The following is a 17,500-nucleotide window of genomic DNA, read 5'->3' on the forward strand; positions in this document are numbered from 1 at the left end:
TGACTGTACGAGCTAATCTGAAATACGCTGTCATGTACAGTTTCCCAATGTCTCCAAGCTGAGTGGCGCGAGGACTGGAATTCAAATAAAAAACAATATGGCGGTCGCTGAGGTACAGCATGGCAAAGCAATAGAAACTGTGAAATTAAGCTATTCTCCTTCATATCCTAACGCCCTTTCTTGGTCACCAGATGGTCGCTTATCGGTGATAACCGATCGGTGTGTTTACGTCCTCACTCCTATCTCCTCGCCTTCTCATCCCAGTTTGAATTTGGAAAGGACCTCGATCCCCATAAGCAAGAAGCCTTTTCAAGCAGACGTCGGTATCGATCGCCAAGAAATAATGGCGGAAAGAAACTCTGAGTGGTATTTAGAGCCAAGGATCAATCATAACTTGGTTCAGTCTGCCTGTTTTCAAAAAGTTGCATGGTCACCGTTAAACTGCGACAAACTTGGCAGATGTGTAATTGCGACATTGTTCTCCGATTTCCAGCTCCGAATCCATATCTGTCCGACGGTGACTCTAGGTGTAAAGTGGAGGGAAGTATATGATTTGTCGTGTTTGCTGAGTGGTTACTTAAAAAAGAACAAATTTAAAATTAACGAAGATATAATGCCACTAGATGCAAAAGCGTCCGAGAGTGTTGACCAAATTTCGCAAGAAAGCAAGTATTCTCTATTTGTTCAGCGAGTTCAAATGCTTACATTCACTTCACTGCATTGGTTTTCAGAAATCTATTACCCTGCAATTGATCCTAGCACGCCTAAAGCAAACGATTCATTTGAACACCACCAGTTTTCTTTGCTGGCGACAGGTACACAAAGTGGCCATGTGATTTTTTGGAAAGTGACTGTGCCAGTACAAATGAGCAATCCACAAGGCGTTCAACTAGAAGGGTTCTTAAATACCAATCAAGCGTGGCCGTCTTCGTTAGCCTGGCAACAAGTCAGTTACAATCACGGTATACTGGCTGTCGGCAGCATAGATGGCTTTATCAAAGCTTTCAGCATTGAGCTACTTCCATCATTATGTGGAATGGCAGAGTATGTACTTTGGGGAGATAAGGATGGAATGCAAGTTCATTTGATAGAATGGCTGTCTTCCTCTCAAGCAAATAACAGTGGTTATCGTCTTGTTGCATGCAAAGGATCTTCAGTCATAATATTTTACATCAGTGTGAAAAATGGTTTGATTGTTGCAAAGCCAATACAGAAAATAGTTACGAAAGTGCATAGAATGCCAATCACTGGGTTGCACTGCATACAAAATGGTACTATCTTTACCTGCAGTATGGACTGCTTAGTGCAGATATTAACTGATGATGCAAACACATCAAGGTCTGTCAATTATGATCCCAAGAAAGACTTTTCTTGTTATGGGATTGGGGTATCACCAAATGGTGTTTTCATTTCGCTGTTTCTTTCCCCTAGTAGTCACACCCACAAATCTCTGGAATCTCATGAAACTCACATTCTATTTGTGAACATAGCTTGTGGACTGTTGTCCATCACTCAGCTGTTAAAGAGGGATTGTCTTCAAATGGAGAAGTGGGACATGTGCAAAGCACTTCAGTATTTCATCCATCGCTCTAAAACGGAATTGAAGAAAGAGATTTGTCAATTTGAGTTCATGGGAGATCTAGAAGGACTTTCCCTTGCTCAACTAGTTTTGAGACATCATGTGCTTTCCATGCACGTGATGGTGCTAACTTTGCAGAATGATGACCAGGGACCCGATAAGATGCTTGGAAGGGAATGCTCAGATGAGCTTGAATGTACAACAGATTACATGTACAAGTATCTGGCGACTGGGTTTGTAAGACATTGGGTGAATGCAAAGGATCTAGAATCTGATAGTCATTCAGACTCAGTGGCAGTATTGGTGACCTGTGACTGGCTGGTGATGAAATATCCTGAATCGGACACACTTCATTTGGTAAATGAAGTCTATCAGTTCTTTGAAGATGTTGATGGTCTCAGGATGCTGTCCTCTCTTCAAGAGAAACTGGGAGAGAATGAAAACATGTCTGTGGACAGGTCCACCTCCATAACCTGTGATTCACAGGTTAACATTCAAGAGGAAGACATTGGTGGAGCAGAGAATGGAAAAGGATCAGTTGCAGAAGGATTGGATTCAAATGACATGCCTGGCTTCCCAGCTCGAGAGAAATGCCAAATTTGTGATAGTAGCATTCCCCTGGAAAGCATAACTCACGGAACTTGTTTAAATGGACACAAATGGCAGCGCTGTTGTGTGTCATTCCTCGTTTGTGCTGATTTAATCCACAAACGTTGTCAGGACTGTAGTCGCTGTGTGTCAAATCCACATGCTGACACATCGACCTGGTTATGCAATCTGTTACAAGGCACATCAAAGTGTCCCTTTTGTTTGGGCTTTTTTCGTGAGTGATCCATGTTAAATCTTGCCTTGGTATTTTTAATGCATCATAAACAGTCCATAGAAATTGCAAATTTAATTGTAATTTATTTCGTTCTTGAAAACTGCTGCAAGACTGAATGTGTATGTAAATCATTGCAACAAATTAAAGTAACTGGATAACGTACAGAACACTTTTGTAAAAGGACACACGTTTGTTGCAAGGTCTTTACAGGTATGCTATTTACAGACTATGCAGTCAAGATTATTTTACAAAATAATGTTTGTTGAGTCATTGAATTAATAATTATTTCTAACACCATGTACAATGATGTTTTTGCCTTAGCATCCAGTTGAACACTTAATATCTGACTTTCAACAATATTGCTACAAAACAAGAATAATTATTATTACTTCATCCCTTTCAAATAACACTTTATCATTGTTCTTCATCCAGAGTTAAAGTTAAGCTGGCTAATGGCAAAAAGTCACCTCATGTCTGTACATTTACTTAATTATAAATTATACTTTGTTGTCTTGGCCAACTACAATAAACTCAAGTGCTCTATTGGTTAGCAGAAATTACATTTACATTTAAATTCCTTGCTTTTCACCTTCTCTTTTTCAAACACATGCTTTAGTCATAGTTAATAGATGTAGGCTGGTTATGAAACTCGACAAGTTTCTTTGTTTCATGTTTTTGTTCGCTTTTTTGGCCTTGACCCTGCCCAAAACCCGACAAAAACACACTTTTTTCGGCAGGATAACCAATCAAAAGCTTCGACTAATTTATTCAAAATTAACTTGCGAACCAAAAACAAAAGATTGTGCAGGGTCACAGTCGGTTCAACATCTAATTGCGACTGTATTGTTCCTGCTTTTGAACTTCCCAGGGTTTCATAACCAGTCCCTAGATTAACTTTGCTTTAATTCTGCAAAATCAACCAAATGATAATCCTGCTTCATCTGTACTTAATGTTCTAAATAAAATTGTTCAAATGCAGTAGCTTTATCTGAATGGAGTCCATTGTACTGAAACCTAAACTGCTAGTTTTTTTCTTTTGTTGAAAACAGTAAAGTTGGCAGAACAATCCACAAGCAGCAAGTGTTTCTTACAGCTGTACATTGTAGAAGGGGACAAAATTATGCAACGTGCCATAATTGGTACTTGCAAGAAAAACTACTGCATTTAAATATTAACCCACTGACTTCTCAGGCACGCAGTAGGACACCCCCAGTGGATGAATAAAATCGTCTGGCATTAGACAGAGTATAATCTGTTAAATTTCACTCCTATGCAGGAGTCGGTGGGTTTAATAAAGACCTTGCTGTGGAGATTTGCCTGCTTTACTATACATATTGAGAAATACTTGCAGTGTGTTGGTATAATCCTTACAATAATAATTATTATTATTAATTTCTTAATTTTGAATAGCATTACTCGGGATTGTTATGACAAATAAATTTAACTGTGGTGGTCTACATGTAAAAAATAATGAAAGAAACCATTCAGTTGGGGAAGCTTTACTTTTCTACATGTAGAACAAAATCTTATTATCACCAAAAGAAGACTTGTTACATTTAGACTAGCTCTAAATAAGAATCTGATGCTTAAGTGAAACTGGGAGTGGTCCATTCATTCTATGATCTTGGATTCCCCATGATTCAAAGTAAAGAAACTTGTTTCTGCAATTCCTTTAGACTTCAGTGCTTTGGCCAGATCTTTTGGTGGGGCCAAATAATGCTAAAAAATTTAAAAAAAAATCAGTTTGACAGCTTCCAGTTCTTTTCTCTCTCTAGTCTGTTGGAATAATGACTCATACAAATTGCAAGAATGAATTGTGTTGGTCCCTTTTTCGTTTGACCTCCACGATTATTTTCCTTGACCGACCACAACAAAATGAAGAACTGACTGCCATCAGTGTACAATTCAGTCTGCTGAATTGAGTTACGGTAAAAATGATGCTCTGGCTCCAGTTGTTCAAACAATGGATAGCGCTATCCACCGTATAAATCACTATCCCCCAGATAAACAAGTTAGCAAAAGCAATTGAGTTATCCAGTGGATAGTGATTTATCTGGCAGATAGTTTGAACAACTGGGGCCAGGTGTTTGACAATTAAAAGACATGGCTGGATTCATTTTTACCTCGTATCCGGTGGGAAATGTGCCCCAGTGTATTCCCAAGGAAAAACGACTGCCAATATCCTCGTGAATACAGACTGCTTCAGTTGGATCAACATGCTGGAACTTTAGAAACCACCTTAAAAGATAAACATTGCTATCATCAAGAACTGAGTCACAACATGCTTTCCTCTTCAAAGGGGGCCTGCTCCTTAGCGGACATGATGGTGTGACCCCTTTTATCATTTCTGGTATCATGCAAAACAGCAATGCTTTAAATTAAAGTGCCCCTATATAACGTAAAGAAAAAAGAATTTTCCTATTTGAAATTACATATTTAAAAATGAATTTAGAGAAAGAATGTTTCGATTCAAACAAGAGGTGAATTTTCTAACATTTTTAAACACCCCTTCCACTGCCACCCCGGGCTGGTTTGCTGTGACATAGATTCAGGAATGCTTTTTGTCGTGGGTCCCATGTTTTCTTTATAATACTGATCAACGCTGCCAAAGTATTGCTGTGTGATCATTTTTGGTATTTTTCCATAAGCAAAAACTTCTATCATGATAAATAATTTAAGCTAAAACAATGTGTTTATTTCTGGTAAAATGACTATGTAATAATATAATAACCGCGAAAGGGAGAGCATCCCAAATATGCAACCATTCCAATCAAAAATAGACTGATTCCTTGATGTTCATGCATCCATTGCCAATAAGTTAAATGGTGTAGAAGCTTTTATACTGAGTTAGTCAATCAATCAATCAAGAACTTTATTTTAACATCATGATAAGAAAAATCAGCATTGCTGGTAAAAACAAAACAAACAACAACAACAACAAAAAGCTCGTATGATCAAGTCCACCCATCACAGCTGAGCACCACTTATTGTCTGAAGAAGACCATTGAACAGTACGTGGTCATCCTCAAACACAGTAATCTACAACCTAAGTGACTACATCTTGAGACAAACCATCATTCATCTTATTGTTCATGAAATATTATATTATTTCTTTTCACTTTTTTCTTGATTAAACACTACATGTCATAAGGATATACATGTAGCCATGATCATCACAAAAGATAAAGCATCTTTGTCTCAAGAAAACGTACAATACTTTTTTTTCTGTGGAAGAGGGTACTGTAAAGTGCAGGTGGCAGGTCATTGTTTTACCATAACTGGAACATTTAACCCAAACCTTTACAAAAATGCTACCCTTTTAGCTTACGCTTAAACATTATATAATGCACACTATTTAGGCCTAATGTTGAAGAATTTATTTAGTAAAGGTTAGGGTAATGTTTCAGCTATGGTGAAACAATGACCTGCAACCCTTACATGCAACCTGCAGTTTGCACCCTCCATTTCTGTGGCTAATAGCAAAACTTAAGACACTTCTAATGCAGGCTTATATTTTTTCAAACAAACCTTGGTTTGTAAGCACCTATGGGAATAGCGGCAAAATCAAATGGTCCAAATTTGTTTCCGATCTGCTTGAACCCCCTGCAGTATCCAGAATCTCCAGCAAAGAAAAATCTATGTTTTGGTCCGACAACCGTCCAACTACCCCACAACACTTTATTTTGATCAAATACGGATCTGCGGCACCAGTGCTGTGAAGGAGTGAAAATAAATTTCACAGAAGTGTCAGGAAATTTTGCCTCTTCCCACCACTCCAGCTCCGTAACATTTTGACATCCACTGTCAATCATCCAATTTTTTAGTCCCATCGGAACAAACCAATGCAAGTTTTCTTTGAATCGTAAATTAAGACCCTTGATAGTGTTGAAATCCAGATGGTCGTAGTGATCATGGCTGATGCAAACTGCGTCAATCCGCGGTAAATCTTCAACAGAACAGGGTGGTGGTCTGTAACGCTTCATACCCAGCCACTGGCTTGGTCCAGCATACATGCTGAAGTTAGGATCTGTTAAGATATTGCACCCATCCATTTGAACAAGAACACTGGCATGTCCTAACCATGTCACTTGAATATCATCTGAGGGGGGTGATGATAGAAGTGAACTGTCAAGGGTAAGAACAGGTAATGTTTGGTCTAATTCCTATAAAAAACAAATGCAACAATTTTGTTATTTATTACAAATGCTAGAAAAATCTCAGGAAGCCGAAACCAGTGCAGCACATACTGACTGCAATCCTTCAGATACAGAAAAGCAGACTTTTGACCCTGATATCACAAAGCTCTTTATACTCTTTAATTTCATTGGATCGGTGTATTAGGTCACAGATCTATTTGGCCTCGATGTATTTATAGGTCCATTGTTTTCGGGACCAAAAACATAAGAGCTTCATTGACTGTCAAAACAATGGGTCTTTTGTTTCTGTGGTTGGCACATTTGAATGACAAAAGCGATGTTTGTAAACAGATATCATCGCTATAAAAGTGCTAAAGGCAACGGAAGATCGGTAAGGAGGTTTTTGTGTTGTTTTTGCCTTAGAAACCCGTGATGTTTTCGCGGCGATATCAGAGAAAATGTCACTTGTGAAAATGTAACAAAGTGTTACTAAAGGCGTCCCCAAACGAGGAAACAATGTTGCGGCCCCAGGAAACATTTGTTGCGGAAGCAAAAATATTTCCGAAGTGTTTCTGAAACATTTTGCTTCCGCGCGCCGAGGAAACTTTTCGGGAAACAATGTTTCCGCAAAAATGTTTCCTCGTTTACGGGCGCCTCCTGCCTTGAGCGAAGGGAGAAGTGTCCCGAAATTTGTACTTTCACGTTGTCGTGAAAAACGTTCACGTTGTTGTTTCGCACGGTACGGCCAAGAAGCGTGCGTACGTGCGGGCAAGATTATGTGCGCTCTTTGACAATTGTCGTTTTCTATACGTCTCGGAAAAATTTCTTGCAGCCTTAGAAAGGTGATTAATACAGTAAATATCGTGTAATTAGCATGATCTGAGATTGATAACCCCAACACTGAAATAGGGGCTTATTTTACCGGGTTTCTCTCGGGTGTTTCGAATTTGTTTCCGAAGATTCGACGACTATTTTTGAACAAAACCCGAGACATCCAGGATGTGCACATGCAGAGACTAATAAATTTAAATTTAATTATGCGATGGACCTATGTTTTTGGTAGAAACCGATTTATTTTGTTCAAGTACTTGCCTCTTTTTTAAACCGATAGAGATGTCTCCACGTTCCTCTGACGCCACGTTCACTTTTCTCTTTTAATCGCCATCTGACAACGTCGATCACTGAAGGCATCGTTGTAGTACCCCAAGGATCGACATACCGACCGTTTTTTTTGACAGGTTTCTGCAAATCCTCATTATCCTGGTTTTCCGCCATATTAATTAATTTACCTACAATCGGAAAGAGGCGAGGAGACTAGGTACTACATCCACCTCCTGTTTCTTCAGAAAAACTCCAGCCCCTGTTTCGTAAAAGGCTTTTGCTGTTATCCTGCCGCTGTTGCCAATGCGACAGACCAGACAGGCGTTTACCACAGAAAAGTGAGAAAACGTCTTAACTATGGTAAACTATGTTTACTGTAGTAAAAAAAAGCCCAAGTGTGACAACAACCAATGTCACTTCAAAATATAACAAAATGTGCGACTTGTCTCGCCACGCCATTGCGAGGCAAGTTGCACGAATCATTGCCCAGTCAATGTAACATACCTTGCAACGGCCAAAAACGTTGCGAATGGCAGTTGCAGAAACCGTTGCGGAAAGTAGAATCGAGTTCTACTTTCCTTAATTTTTTTAACCATTGCGCAGTGTGACAGCTGTCCTGAAACCACAGGCAGCCCAAGTTCGGTATATGATTTATAGACTTTGAATGGAAAATTAATTAACTTTGAGCTTATAAATGCCAAAATAAGCTGTAAATGTAGAAATAAACTTCAATTACCCCTACGTATCGTTGTCCTCGTCTTTTCTGTGCAATCGTAGGGCAAACTGGGTCCGTTTTAGACGAGTTAGTGGCTTTCGAATTTTTACGATGTCGTTAGTTGTCATTTCCCCTCATAAAGAGAAGAAAGGCTGGTGACTCGCGGCGATCTCGTCCCACAAATTGCTCTCGAATCACAAAGCAACGGTCCGAATCGCCATAAAAACACCACAGCCTTAAGCCCAGATAAATGTCCTATCACATCAACTCCACTCCGGGACCACACAGCGATTTTTGGCAGATAAATTCCAAATAATGCGCGGCTTTCTATAATCTTCCCATGCGTTCAGCTAGATGTGTGGCTACGGCCATTATAGCTTGATGGCGATCATATTAAATTCTGCACTCTCATTGGCCAAGTGTTTAAAATTCTCCAATGAGAGTGCAGAATGTAATACGATCGACATCATGCTATAAGGGCCGTAGCCACACATCTAATACTTCTTGGAATTTATCCGAATTTAACTTTAAATTTGGCGATTTCACGTCGTTTTTTCCGGCGCAGGGTACAGCTGAGAGAAACGTACAAAAATGCACGCCACAAGTGCGGCATGTCGCGATCATGAGTACACATAAATCCTGGTTTTCTTTAACTGTCAAAAAAATTGCTTGCAGCCAAATCTCTTTAAGATGTGTATTATATTACCCTCTGCAATTTAGAAATAGAAATACCTCTTACTAACCCTTTCACTCCTGTAGGGTTCCCCATTGACGAGTAAAATCGTCTGGTGTTAGACAGAGTAAAATCTGTAAGTCTCATTGGCCCTTACAGGAGTGAAAGGGTTAATTAATGGGGACATAGTTTTGGAGTGAACCTAGCTGTTGTTAATGGGGACATAGTTTTGGATTGAACCTAGCTGTTGTTAATGGGGGCATAGTTTTGGAGTGAACCTAGCTGTTGTTAATGGGGGCATAGTTTTGGAGTGAACCTAGCTGTCAACGGGAAAAAACGAGGATCCGTAACTTACAGTACGGACCGAGAAAACGAGGTTAGTAAGATATTTATTATATCTCTGAGGTTAACCGACGCGCGGGCAAGGAAACTAGTCAAAGTGAAGCCGAAGGTTCAACTGCCACAAAGAATGCCGTGCCAAAATTCCAAAAACTAAATCTTCTTGGCTGTTAAGTTTGAAATAGTTGCTTGCAAGATTCAAACAGTTTTCAGTACAAGTTTATGCAACAGAAATGACATGAAAAACTCGCTAGATAATGTTTTGTCGAAATTTTAAATTTAGCGGGATGTACAGCGGGCCGGACTGTAGAATACCCCGCTAATTTAGCCAATTACAGCGCGCGTACAATCTGAGAGATATAATAAAGGTGGTTATTAAAGTAAATATTGATCATGAGCATGATCTGAGATTCATAACCCCGGGTTTCTCTCGGGTGTTTCCAATAAGCATGTATGTCCGAAGATTTGACGACTATTTTCGAACAAAACCCGAGAAATTCAGGATGTACACGTGCACAGGCTTGTCAATTTAAAATCAAACTTATTTTGTATATGTACTTGCCTTTTTTTTTAACCGATAGCAATGTCTCCACGTTCCTCTGACGCCACGTGCACTTTTCTCTATGAATCGCCATCTGAAAACGTCGATCACTGAAGGCATCTTCGAAGTACCCCAAGGATCGATATAACGACCATTTATTTTGACAGGTTTCTGCAAATTCTCATTTTCCTGGTTTTCCGCCATATTTAGATGCACCTACAATTTCTAATTTTTTAAAAATAAATACTAGTGAGCACCACACAGCGTCAGATCTTGCCAACTTGCTCTTATTTCTCCGACCGGTTTCGTCTGATTACGCAGACTTCATCAGGAAGTTTGAACAAGATGCCTAAAAAGAACTCATTTTATACCCTTATTTACAAGGAACAAATTACTTTGAGCAAGGGTGTGAACAGCGAAAAACAACAACACGTGCAGGATATGACTAAAATCCTGCATGACGTTGAGATTTAATCTGGGGCCCAAATCCACGTCCGGTTTTTCCCGGAAAATTTTCTCGGCTTAAGCTCGATCACCAGCGTTCACTCCCGAAAACACGGGGAGGATACCCGAACACGAGTGAGCAGCGGAAATCGAATCTATTCTCGGCTCAGCTGGTCACAAAAACCCCGAAAACTTTTCGGCCCGAAAAGCGATTTGTGAACCTAAAATTCTGCTTATTATGAAATAGGGAACTTTGAGCATGTTTTCAAAACCTTAGAAAATGAAACAATTGCAAATAATCATGACTTGAAACGTTTTCCCTTTGAAGAAACAAAGCGTTTTACGTCAACCGAAAGATGTCCGAAAAGTTTCGGGACTTTTGAGAAACGCCCCCAGGAAACTACAATTGTAGATCAGATTCCGGAAAGGAGGAATCACTTTTCACTTTTCAGTGACCCTTGATGGCAGCTTCATTTTGCCAATCCGTTTATCAATATCAACATCCGATCTTTGTCTCAGGATGCTCGATTGGCTTATTCTCATTTGTTTACTTTTATTAAGCCCAAGTGAAGGATTTCTATTCAACGTTTCCCGCGGAGACCCAGCAGTTGGAAATGATAAATTTTCAAACATGGATTTTCCTGGAACGTGTTCCACGACGAACGACGTTGGGAAATCGTGGTGTGTGACAAGAAACGCTGGTTGCAGTGTCCAAGGTTGCTGCACTTGCATCTGTTCGTACAAGTATTCAACCTTCACAATGGATTCTTCCGTGGAAAAGGCAACCTGCGTGGAAAACTCATACATTCGTAATTTTTCTGGTACGCAATAATTTTAAGGCTTCGTGTTAAGGGAATGGGTGTTTTTACAATATAAACAAAAGCCAAATTTAGAAACACATGAAACGCCTTCCTCTCACATAAGCAAATTGCTCGGATTCAACACTTGAATTTTAAATTTTGTATTATTGAAAACTTTCATTTAAGATATAATCTAAACGGTTAGGTTGAACTGGAACAAAAATGAGCAAAACTAAAGCTTAAGCTATAACATGAGTTTTACTCAAACCTTCAGGTTAGAAAGTTATTTAGGTTGGCAACAATCAAGAACAAAGAACACAATGGTTTGTATTTGAAAAAAATAAAATCGCGAGGAAGCCTAAAAAGTAGCTAAAAAAAGGTCGATTCTCAAAAACGAGAAGAACAAATTTAGTTTAATTTCAGGGTCGGACGGAAAACCAAATATTGAAGTGAACGTTTTATGTACATGGATGAGTTAAAAATACACCCTTTTTTTTACATAAGAATATATTTTATAAGAATATCAAGGCTCAAAATTTGCGAAAATTTAAGAATATTTTAAGAATAAAGCTGAGGCTGAGATTTTGAAAAGGATATCATATAATTTTGTGAGTTGAAGCATCTGTAAATACAATACAATTTTATGTCTTTAACTTAACCGTATAAATTATTCCTTTCTCTCAACGTCGAAACTAGCCAACAAAACGAAAATTATAACCTGCACTAGCTATAGCAAAATGTTCAACGCTAATGACAGTTCGATGAACGGTACATGTAATACATATGTACAGTATTCAGCACAAAAGACATAAACTAAACCGCAAAAAAGCTAGTATTATGACAAATTCTTTCTTTTTCAAATAAGAAAACCTAGCGACAACAGATCTAGATACCAAACACTTGTAATTGATACCCCAATAAATTCTAAAACAGAAATGTCATAAGCTATCATTTAAGAAAAATACAAGGATATTTTCAGCCTAAAATCGGCAGAAAAATACGAATATTCAGCCTAAGCCGGAAAAACAACATTCTTATGAAAAAAAAGAGTGTACCAGGGAAAGTAATGAAATAGCGAGTGGCAAAGAATGTAGCAATGTACACGAGGATACAGCTGTTTTGAGAAAGGTTGTTCAAAAGAAGACCTACAGTAACCTTACTTAGGGCCTCTTCATATGAGCCCGGTTGACTGGGCTGGCCCGGTTTCGGAGATCTCGCCTTACCTCCAAATCCTTTTTAAAAACTTTGATGTGTTCATATGAGAGGGCGGGCTGGCTCGGTTACCGAGATCTCGGTTTTTCCCGGAAATTTTCTCGGCTGGAACCAGTTTCACCACTTTTAGAGACCTTCTTATTAGATGGGTTATAACTACTATACTGTATCACGTAACAGCAATGTTATGGTACCACATCAAACACCAATTATTGCTTAACAAAATGCTCTCACTATTTTGAGGTAAATAGGTTGCTATGGCAACATGAAAGCTATCCAAAAACACCCTCTATTCGTCTTTACTTGCTTACATCTCATAAATGAACTCTGTGACCCCCATTTTTTATTGTAGAATAGTAATTAGCAATTTGAGATAAAAGTATCAGCAAAGTTTAAAAAAATTCTTGGGAGCCAATTCAGAGCTACCTTAATTTTTCGAAAATTTAAGGTAGCCCTGAATTGGCTGCCAAGAATTTTTTTTAACTATGCAGATAGTCCTATCTCAAATTGCTAATTACTATTTTACAATAAAAAATGGGGGTCACCGAGTTCGTTTTTACGATATAAGCAAGTAAAGACGAAATATAGGGTGTTTTTGCTGAGCTTTCTAGACTGAAAGCAGTCGTATTTTTTGCGAACGCAAGCGACACGGTAAAATAATATTGAAACGAAAGGTCTGGAGCGAGTGTAGAAACGGCGAGGGAGAATGGGGAGAGACGCCCTACGGGCGTGCGAGGCTCGCGCGCCTCACACGCGAGAATCACGCTTACGGCGCTTCGTGCCTTCCGAAAATGGGAAAAAACGATTGTTTTGCAGTCTATGAGCTTTCATGTTGCCATGGCAACCTTTTACGTCAAAATAGTTAGCGCATTTTGTTAAGTGATAATTGGTGTTTGGTATGGTCCCATAAGATTTCTTTTACGTGATACAGTTTTGTAGTGACAACCCTTCTAATAAAAAGGTCCTTAAAAGTAGTGAAACTGGTCCCAGCCACCTTAAGCTCGATTACCAGCGTTCACTCCCGAAAACACGGGGAGGATACCCGAACACGAGTGAGCAGCGGAAATCGAATCTATTCTCGGCTCAGCTGGTCACAAAAACCCCGAAAACTTTTCGGCCCGAAAAGCGATTTGTGAACCTAAAATTCTGCTTATTATGAAATAGGGAACTTTGAGCATGTTTTCAAAACCTTAGAAAATGAAACAATTGCAAATAATCATGACTTGAAACGTTTTCCTTTTGAAGAAACAAAGCGTTTTACGTCAACCGAAAGATGTCCGAAAAGTTTCGGGACTTTTGAGAAACGCCCCCAGGAAACTACAATTGTAGATCAGATTCCGGAAAGGAGGAATCACTTTTCACTTTTCAGTGACCCTTGATGGCAGCTTCATTTTGCCAATCCGTTTATCAATATCAACATCCGATCTTTGTCTCAGGATGCTCGATTGGCTTATTCTCATTTGTTTACTTTTATTAAGCCCAAGTGAAGGATTTCTATTCAACGTTTCCCGCGGAGACCCAGCAGTTGGAACTGATAAATTTTCAAACATGGATTTTCCTGGAACGTGTTCCACGACGAACGACGTTGGGAAATCGTGGTGTGTGACAAGAAACGCTGGTTGCAGTGTCCAAGGTTGCTACACTTGCATCTGTTCGTACAAGTATTCAACCTTCACAATGGATTCTTCCGTGGAAAAGGCAACCTGCGTGGAAAACTCATACATTCGTAATTTTTCTGGTACGCAATAATTTTAAGGCTTCGTGTTAAGGGAATGGGTGTTTTTACAATATAAACAAAAGCCAAATTTAGAAACACATGAAACGCCTTCCTCTCACATAAGCAAATTGCTCGGATTCAACACTTGAATTTTAAATTTTGTATTATTGAAAACTTTCATTTAAGATATAATCTAAACGGTTAGGTTGAACTGGAACAAAAATGAGCAAAACTAAAGCTTAAGCTATAACATGAGTTTTACTCAAACCTTCCGGTTAGAAAGTTATTTAGGTTGGCAACAATCAAGAACAAAGAACACAATGGTTTGTATTTGAAAAAAATAAAATCGCGAGGAAGCCTAAAAAGTAGCTAAAAAAAGGTCGATTCTCAAAAACGAGAAGAACAAATTTAGTTTAATTTCAGGGTCGGACGGAAAACCAAATATTGAAGTGAACGTTATATGTACATGGATGAGTTAAAAATACACCCTTTTTTTTTATATAAGAATATATTTTATAAGAATATCAAGGCTCAAAATTTGCGAAAATTTAAGAATATTTTAAGAATAAAGCCGAGGCTGAGATTTTGAAAAGAATAGATATAATTTTGTGAGTTGAAGCATCTGTAAATACAATACAATTTTATGTTTTTAACTTAACCGTATAAATTATTCCTTTCTCTGAACGTCGAAACTAGCCAACAAAACGAAAATTATAACCTGCACTAGCTATAGCAAAATGTTCAACGCTAATGACAGTTCGATAAACGGTACATGTAATACATATGTACAGTATTCAGCACAAAAGACATAAACTAAACCGCAAAAAAGTATTATGACAAATTCTTTCTTTTTCAAATAAGAAAACCTAGAGACAACAGATCTAGATACCAAACACTTGTAATTGATACCCCAATAAATTCTAAAACAGAAATGTCATAAGCTATCATTTAAGAAAAATACAAGGATATTTTCAGCCTAAAATCGGCAGAAAAATACGAATATTCAGCCTAAGCCGGAAAAACAACATTCTTATAAAAAAAAAGAGTGTACCAGGGAAAGTAATGAAATAGCGAGTGGCAAAGAATGTAGCAATGTACACGAGGATACAGCTGTTTTGAGAAAGGTTGTTCAAAAGAAGACCTACAGTAACCTTACTTAGGGCCTCTTTATATGAGCCCGTTTGACCGGGCTGGCTCGGTTACCGAGATCTCGGTTTTTCCCGGAAAATTTTCTCGGCTTAAGGTGGCTGGAACCAGTTTCACCACTTTTAGAGACCTTCTTATTAGATGGGTTATAACTACTATATTGTATCACGTAACAGCAATGTTATGGTACCAAATCAAACACCAATTATTGCTTAACAAAATGCTCTCACTATTTTGACGTAAAAAGGTTGCCATGGCAACATGAAAGCTCTCCAAAAACACCCTCTATTCGTCTTTACTTGCTTATATCTCAAAAATGAACTCGGTGACCCCCATTTTTTATTGTAGAATAGTAATTAGCAATTTGAGATTAAAGTATCAGCAAAGTTTAAAAAAATTCTTGGGAGCCAATTTAGAGCTACCTTAAATTTTCGAAAATTTAAGGTAGCCCTGAATTGGCTCCCAAGAATTTTTGTTAACTTTGCAGATAGTCCTATCTCAAATTGCTAATTACTATTTTACAATAAAAAATGGGGGTCACCGAGTTCGTTTTTACGATAAAAGCAAGTAAAGACGAAATATAGGGTGTTTTTGCTGAGCTTTCATGTTGCCATGGCAACCTTTTACGTCAAAATAGTGAGCGCATTTTGTTAAGTGATAATTGGTGTTTGGTATTGTACCATAAGATTTCTTTTACGTGATACCGTTTTGTAGTGACAACTCTTCTAATAAAAAGGTCCTTAAAAGTAGTGAAACTGGTTCCAGCCACCTTAAGCTCGATTACCAGCGTTCACTCCCGAAAACACGGGGAGGATACCCGAACACGAGTGAGCAGCGGAAATCGAATCTATTCTCGGCTCAGCTGGTCTCAAAAGCCCCGAAAACTTTTCGGGCCCGAAAAGCGATTTGTGAACCTAAAATTCTGCTTATTATGAAATAGGGAACTTTGAGCATGTTTTCAAAACCTTAGAAAATGAAACAATTGCAAATAATCATGACTTGAAACGTTTTCCTTTTGAAGAAACAAAGCGTTTTACGTCAACCGAAAGATGTCCGAAAAGTTTCGGGACTTTTGAGAAACGCCCCCAGGAAACTACAATTGTAGATCAGATTCCGGAAAGGAGGAATCACTTTTCACTTTTCAGTGACCCTTGATGGCAGCTTCATTTTGCTAATCCATTTATCAATATCAACATCCCATCTTTGTCTCAGGATGCTCGATTGGCTTATTCTCATTTGTTTCCTTTTATTAAGCCCAAGTGAAGGATTTCTATTCAACGTTTCCCGCGGAGACCTAGATAAATTTTCAAACATGGATTCTCCTGGAACGTGTTCCACGACGAACGACGTTGGGAAATCGTGGTGTGTGACAAGAAACGCTGGTTGCAGTGTCCAAGGTTGCTGCACTTGCATCTGTTCGTACAAGTATTCAACCTTCACAATGGATTCTTCCGTGGAAAAGGCAACCTGCGTGGAAAACTCATACATCCGTAATTTTTCTGGTACGCAATAATTTTAAGGCTTCGTGTTAAGGGAATGGATCTTTTTACAATATAAAACAAAAGCCAAATTTAGAAACACATGAAACGCCTTCCTCTCACATAAGCAAATTGCTCGGATTCAACACTTGAATTTTAAATTTTGTATTATTGAAAACTTTCATTTAAGATATAATCTAAACGGTTAGGTTAAACTGGAACAAAAATGAGCAAAACTAAAGCTTAAGCTATAACATGAGTTTTACTCAAACCTTCAGGTTAGAAAGTTATTTAGGTTGGCAACAATCAAGAACAAAGAACACAATGGTTTGTATTTGAAAAAAATAAAATCGCGAGGAAGCCTAAAAAGTAGCTAAAAAAAGGTCGATTCTCAAAAACGAGAAGAACAAATTTAGTTTAATTTCAGGGTCGGACGGAAAACCAAATATTGAAGTGAACGTTTTATGTACATGGATGAGTTAAAAATACACCCTTTTTTTTATAAAAGAAAAAATTTTATAAGAATATCAAGGCTGAAAATTTGCGAAAATTTAAGAATATTTTAAGAATAAAGCCGAGGCTGAGATTTTGAAAAGAATAGATATAATTTTGTGAGTTGAAACATCTGTAAATACAATACAATTTTATGTTTTTAACTTAACCGTATAAATTATTCCTTTCTCTGAGCGTCGAAACTAGCCAACAAAACGAAAATTATAACCTGCACTAGCTATAGCAAAATGTTCAACGCTAATGACAGTTCGATAATCGGTACATGTAATACATATGTACAGTA

General features: G+C 38.2%; 4 protein-coding genes across 9 annotated transcripts in view; 2 read left to right on the plus strand and 2 right to left on the minus strand.

The window, feature by feature from the left end:
- Positions 1 to 12, minus strand: part of LOC138010554 (N-acyl-phosphatidylethanolamine-hydrolyzing phospholipase D-like) — a 6,239-nt gene extending 6,227 nt beyond the window's left edge. The window contains exon 1 of one of the 2 annotated variants that reach the window (XM_068857535.1): positions 1 to 12. This exon is cut by the window's left edge and continues 129 nt beyond it. The gene's annotated coding sequence lies outside the window, so the exon portion shown is untranslated. The other variant, XM_068857536.1, reaches the window with a different exon arrangement.
- A 94-nt stretch (positions 13 to 106) lies between these two features.
- On the plus strand, positions 107 to 2,410 carry LOC138011643 (general transcription factor 3C polypeptide 4-like). The gene has a single exon (XM_068858754.1). The coding sequence runs from the start codon at positions 344 to 346 to the stop codon at positions 2,408 to 2,410; it is 2,067 nt and encodes a 688-aa protein (XP_068714855.1). The 5' UTR covers positions 107 to 343.
- Positions 2,411 to 2,465: 55 nt separating this feature from the next.
- On the minus strand, positions 2,466 to 10,243 carry LOC138011644 (N-acyl-phosphatidylethanolamine-hydrolyzing phospholipase D-like). Of its 2 annotated transcripts, none has more exons than XM_068858756.1 (4): positions 9,929 to 10,243; positions 5,931 to 6,565; positions 4,526 to 4,640; positions 2,466 to 4,121 (listed from the first exon to the last, which is right to left on the minus strand). In XM_068858756.1, exons 1-4 carry the CDS (start codon positions 10,109 to 10,111, stop codon positions 4,014 to 4,016), a joined length of 1,041 nt encoding a protein of 346 aa, XP_068714857.1. In that variant the 5' UTR covers positions 10,112 to 10,243; the 3' UTR covers positions 2,466 to 4,013. The 2 variants fall into 2 exon arrangements, with proteins under 2 accessions (XP_068714857.1, XP_068714856.1); XM_068858755.1 differs by lacking the exon at positions 9,929 to 10,243 and adding an exon at positions 7,631 to 7,831.
- Positions 10,244 to 10,819: 576 nt separating this feature from the next.
- Positions 10,820 to 17,500, plus strand: part of LOC138011649 (uncharacterized) — a 26,671-nt gene continuing 19,990 nt past the window's right edge. Inside the window, exons 1-3 of one of the 4 annotated variants that reach the window (XM_068858763.1) lie at positions 10,820 to 11,172; positions 13,842 to 14,101; positions 16,481 to 16,728. In XM_068858763.1, coding sequence (XP_068714864.1) covers positions 16,539 to 16,728 — 190 coding nt within the window. In that variant the 5' untranslated portion in view covers positions 10,820 to 11,172; positions 13,842 to 14,101; positions 16,481 to 16,538. Of the gene's footprint in view, positions 11,173 to 13,754; positions 14,102 to 16,156; positions 16,729 to 17,500 lie in introns of those variants that run through there. The other 3 variants (XM_068858764.1, XM_068858761.1, XM_068858762.1) reach the window with 3 other exon arrangements.

This window comes from Montipora foliosa, chromosome 7 (assembly GCF_036669935.1).
Source record: "Montipora foliosa isolate CH-2021 chromosome 7, ASM3666993v2, whole genome shotgun sequence".
Classification (NCBI taxonomy): domain Eukaryota; kingdom Metazoa; phylum Cnidaria; class Anthozoa; order Scleractinia; family Acroporidae; genus Montipora; species Montipora foliosa.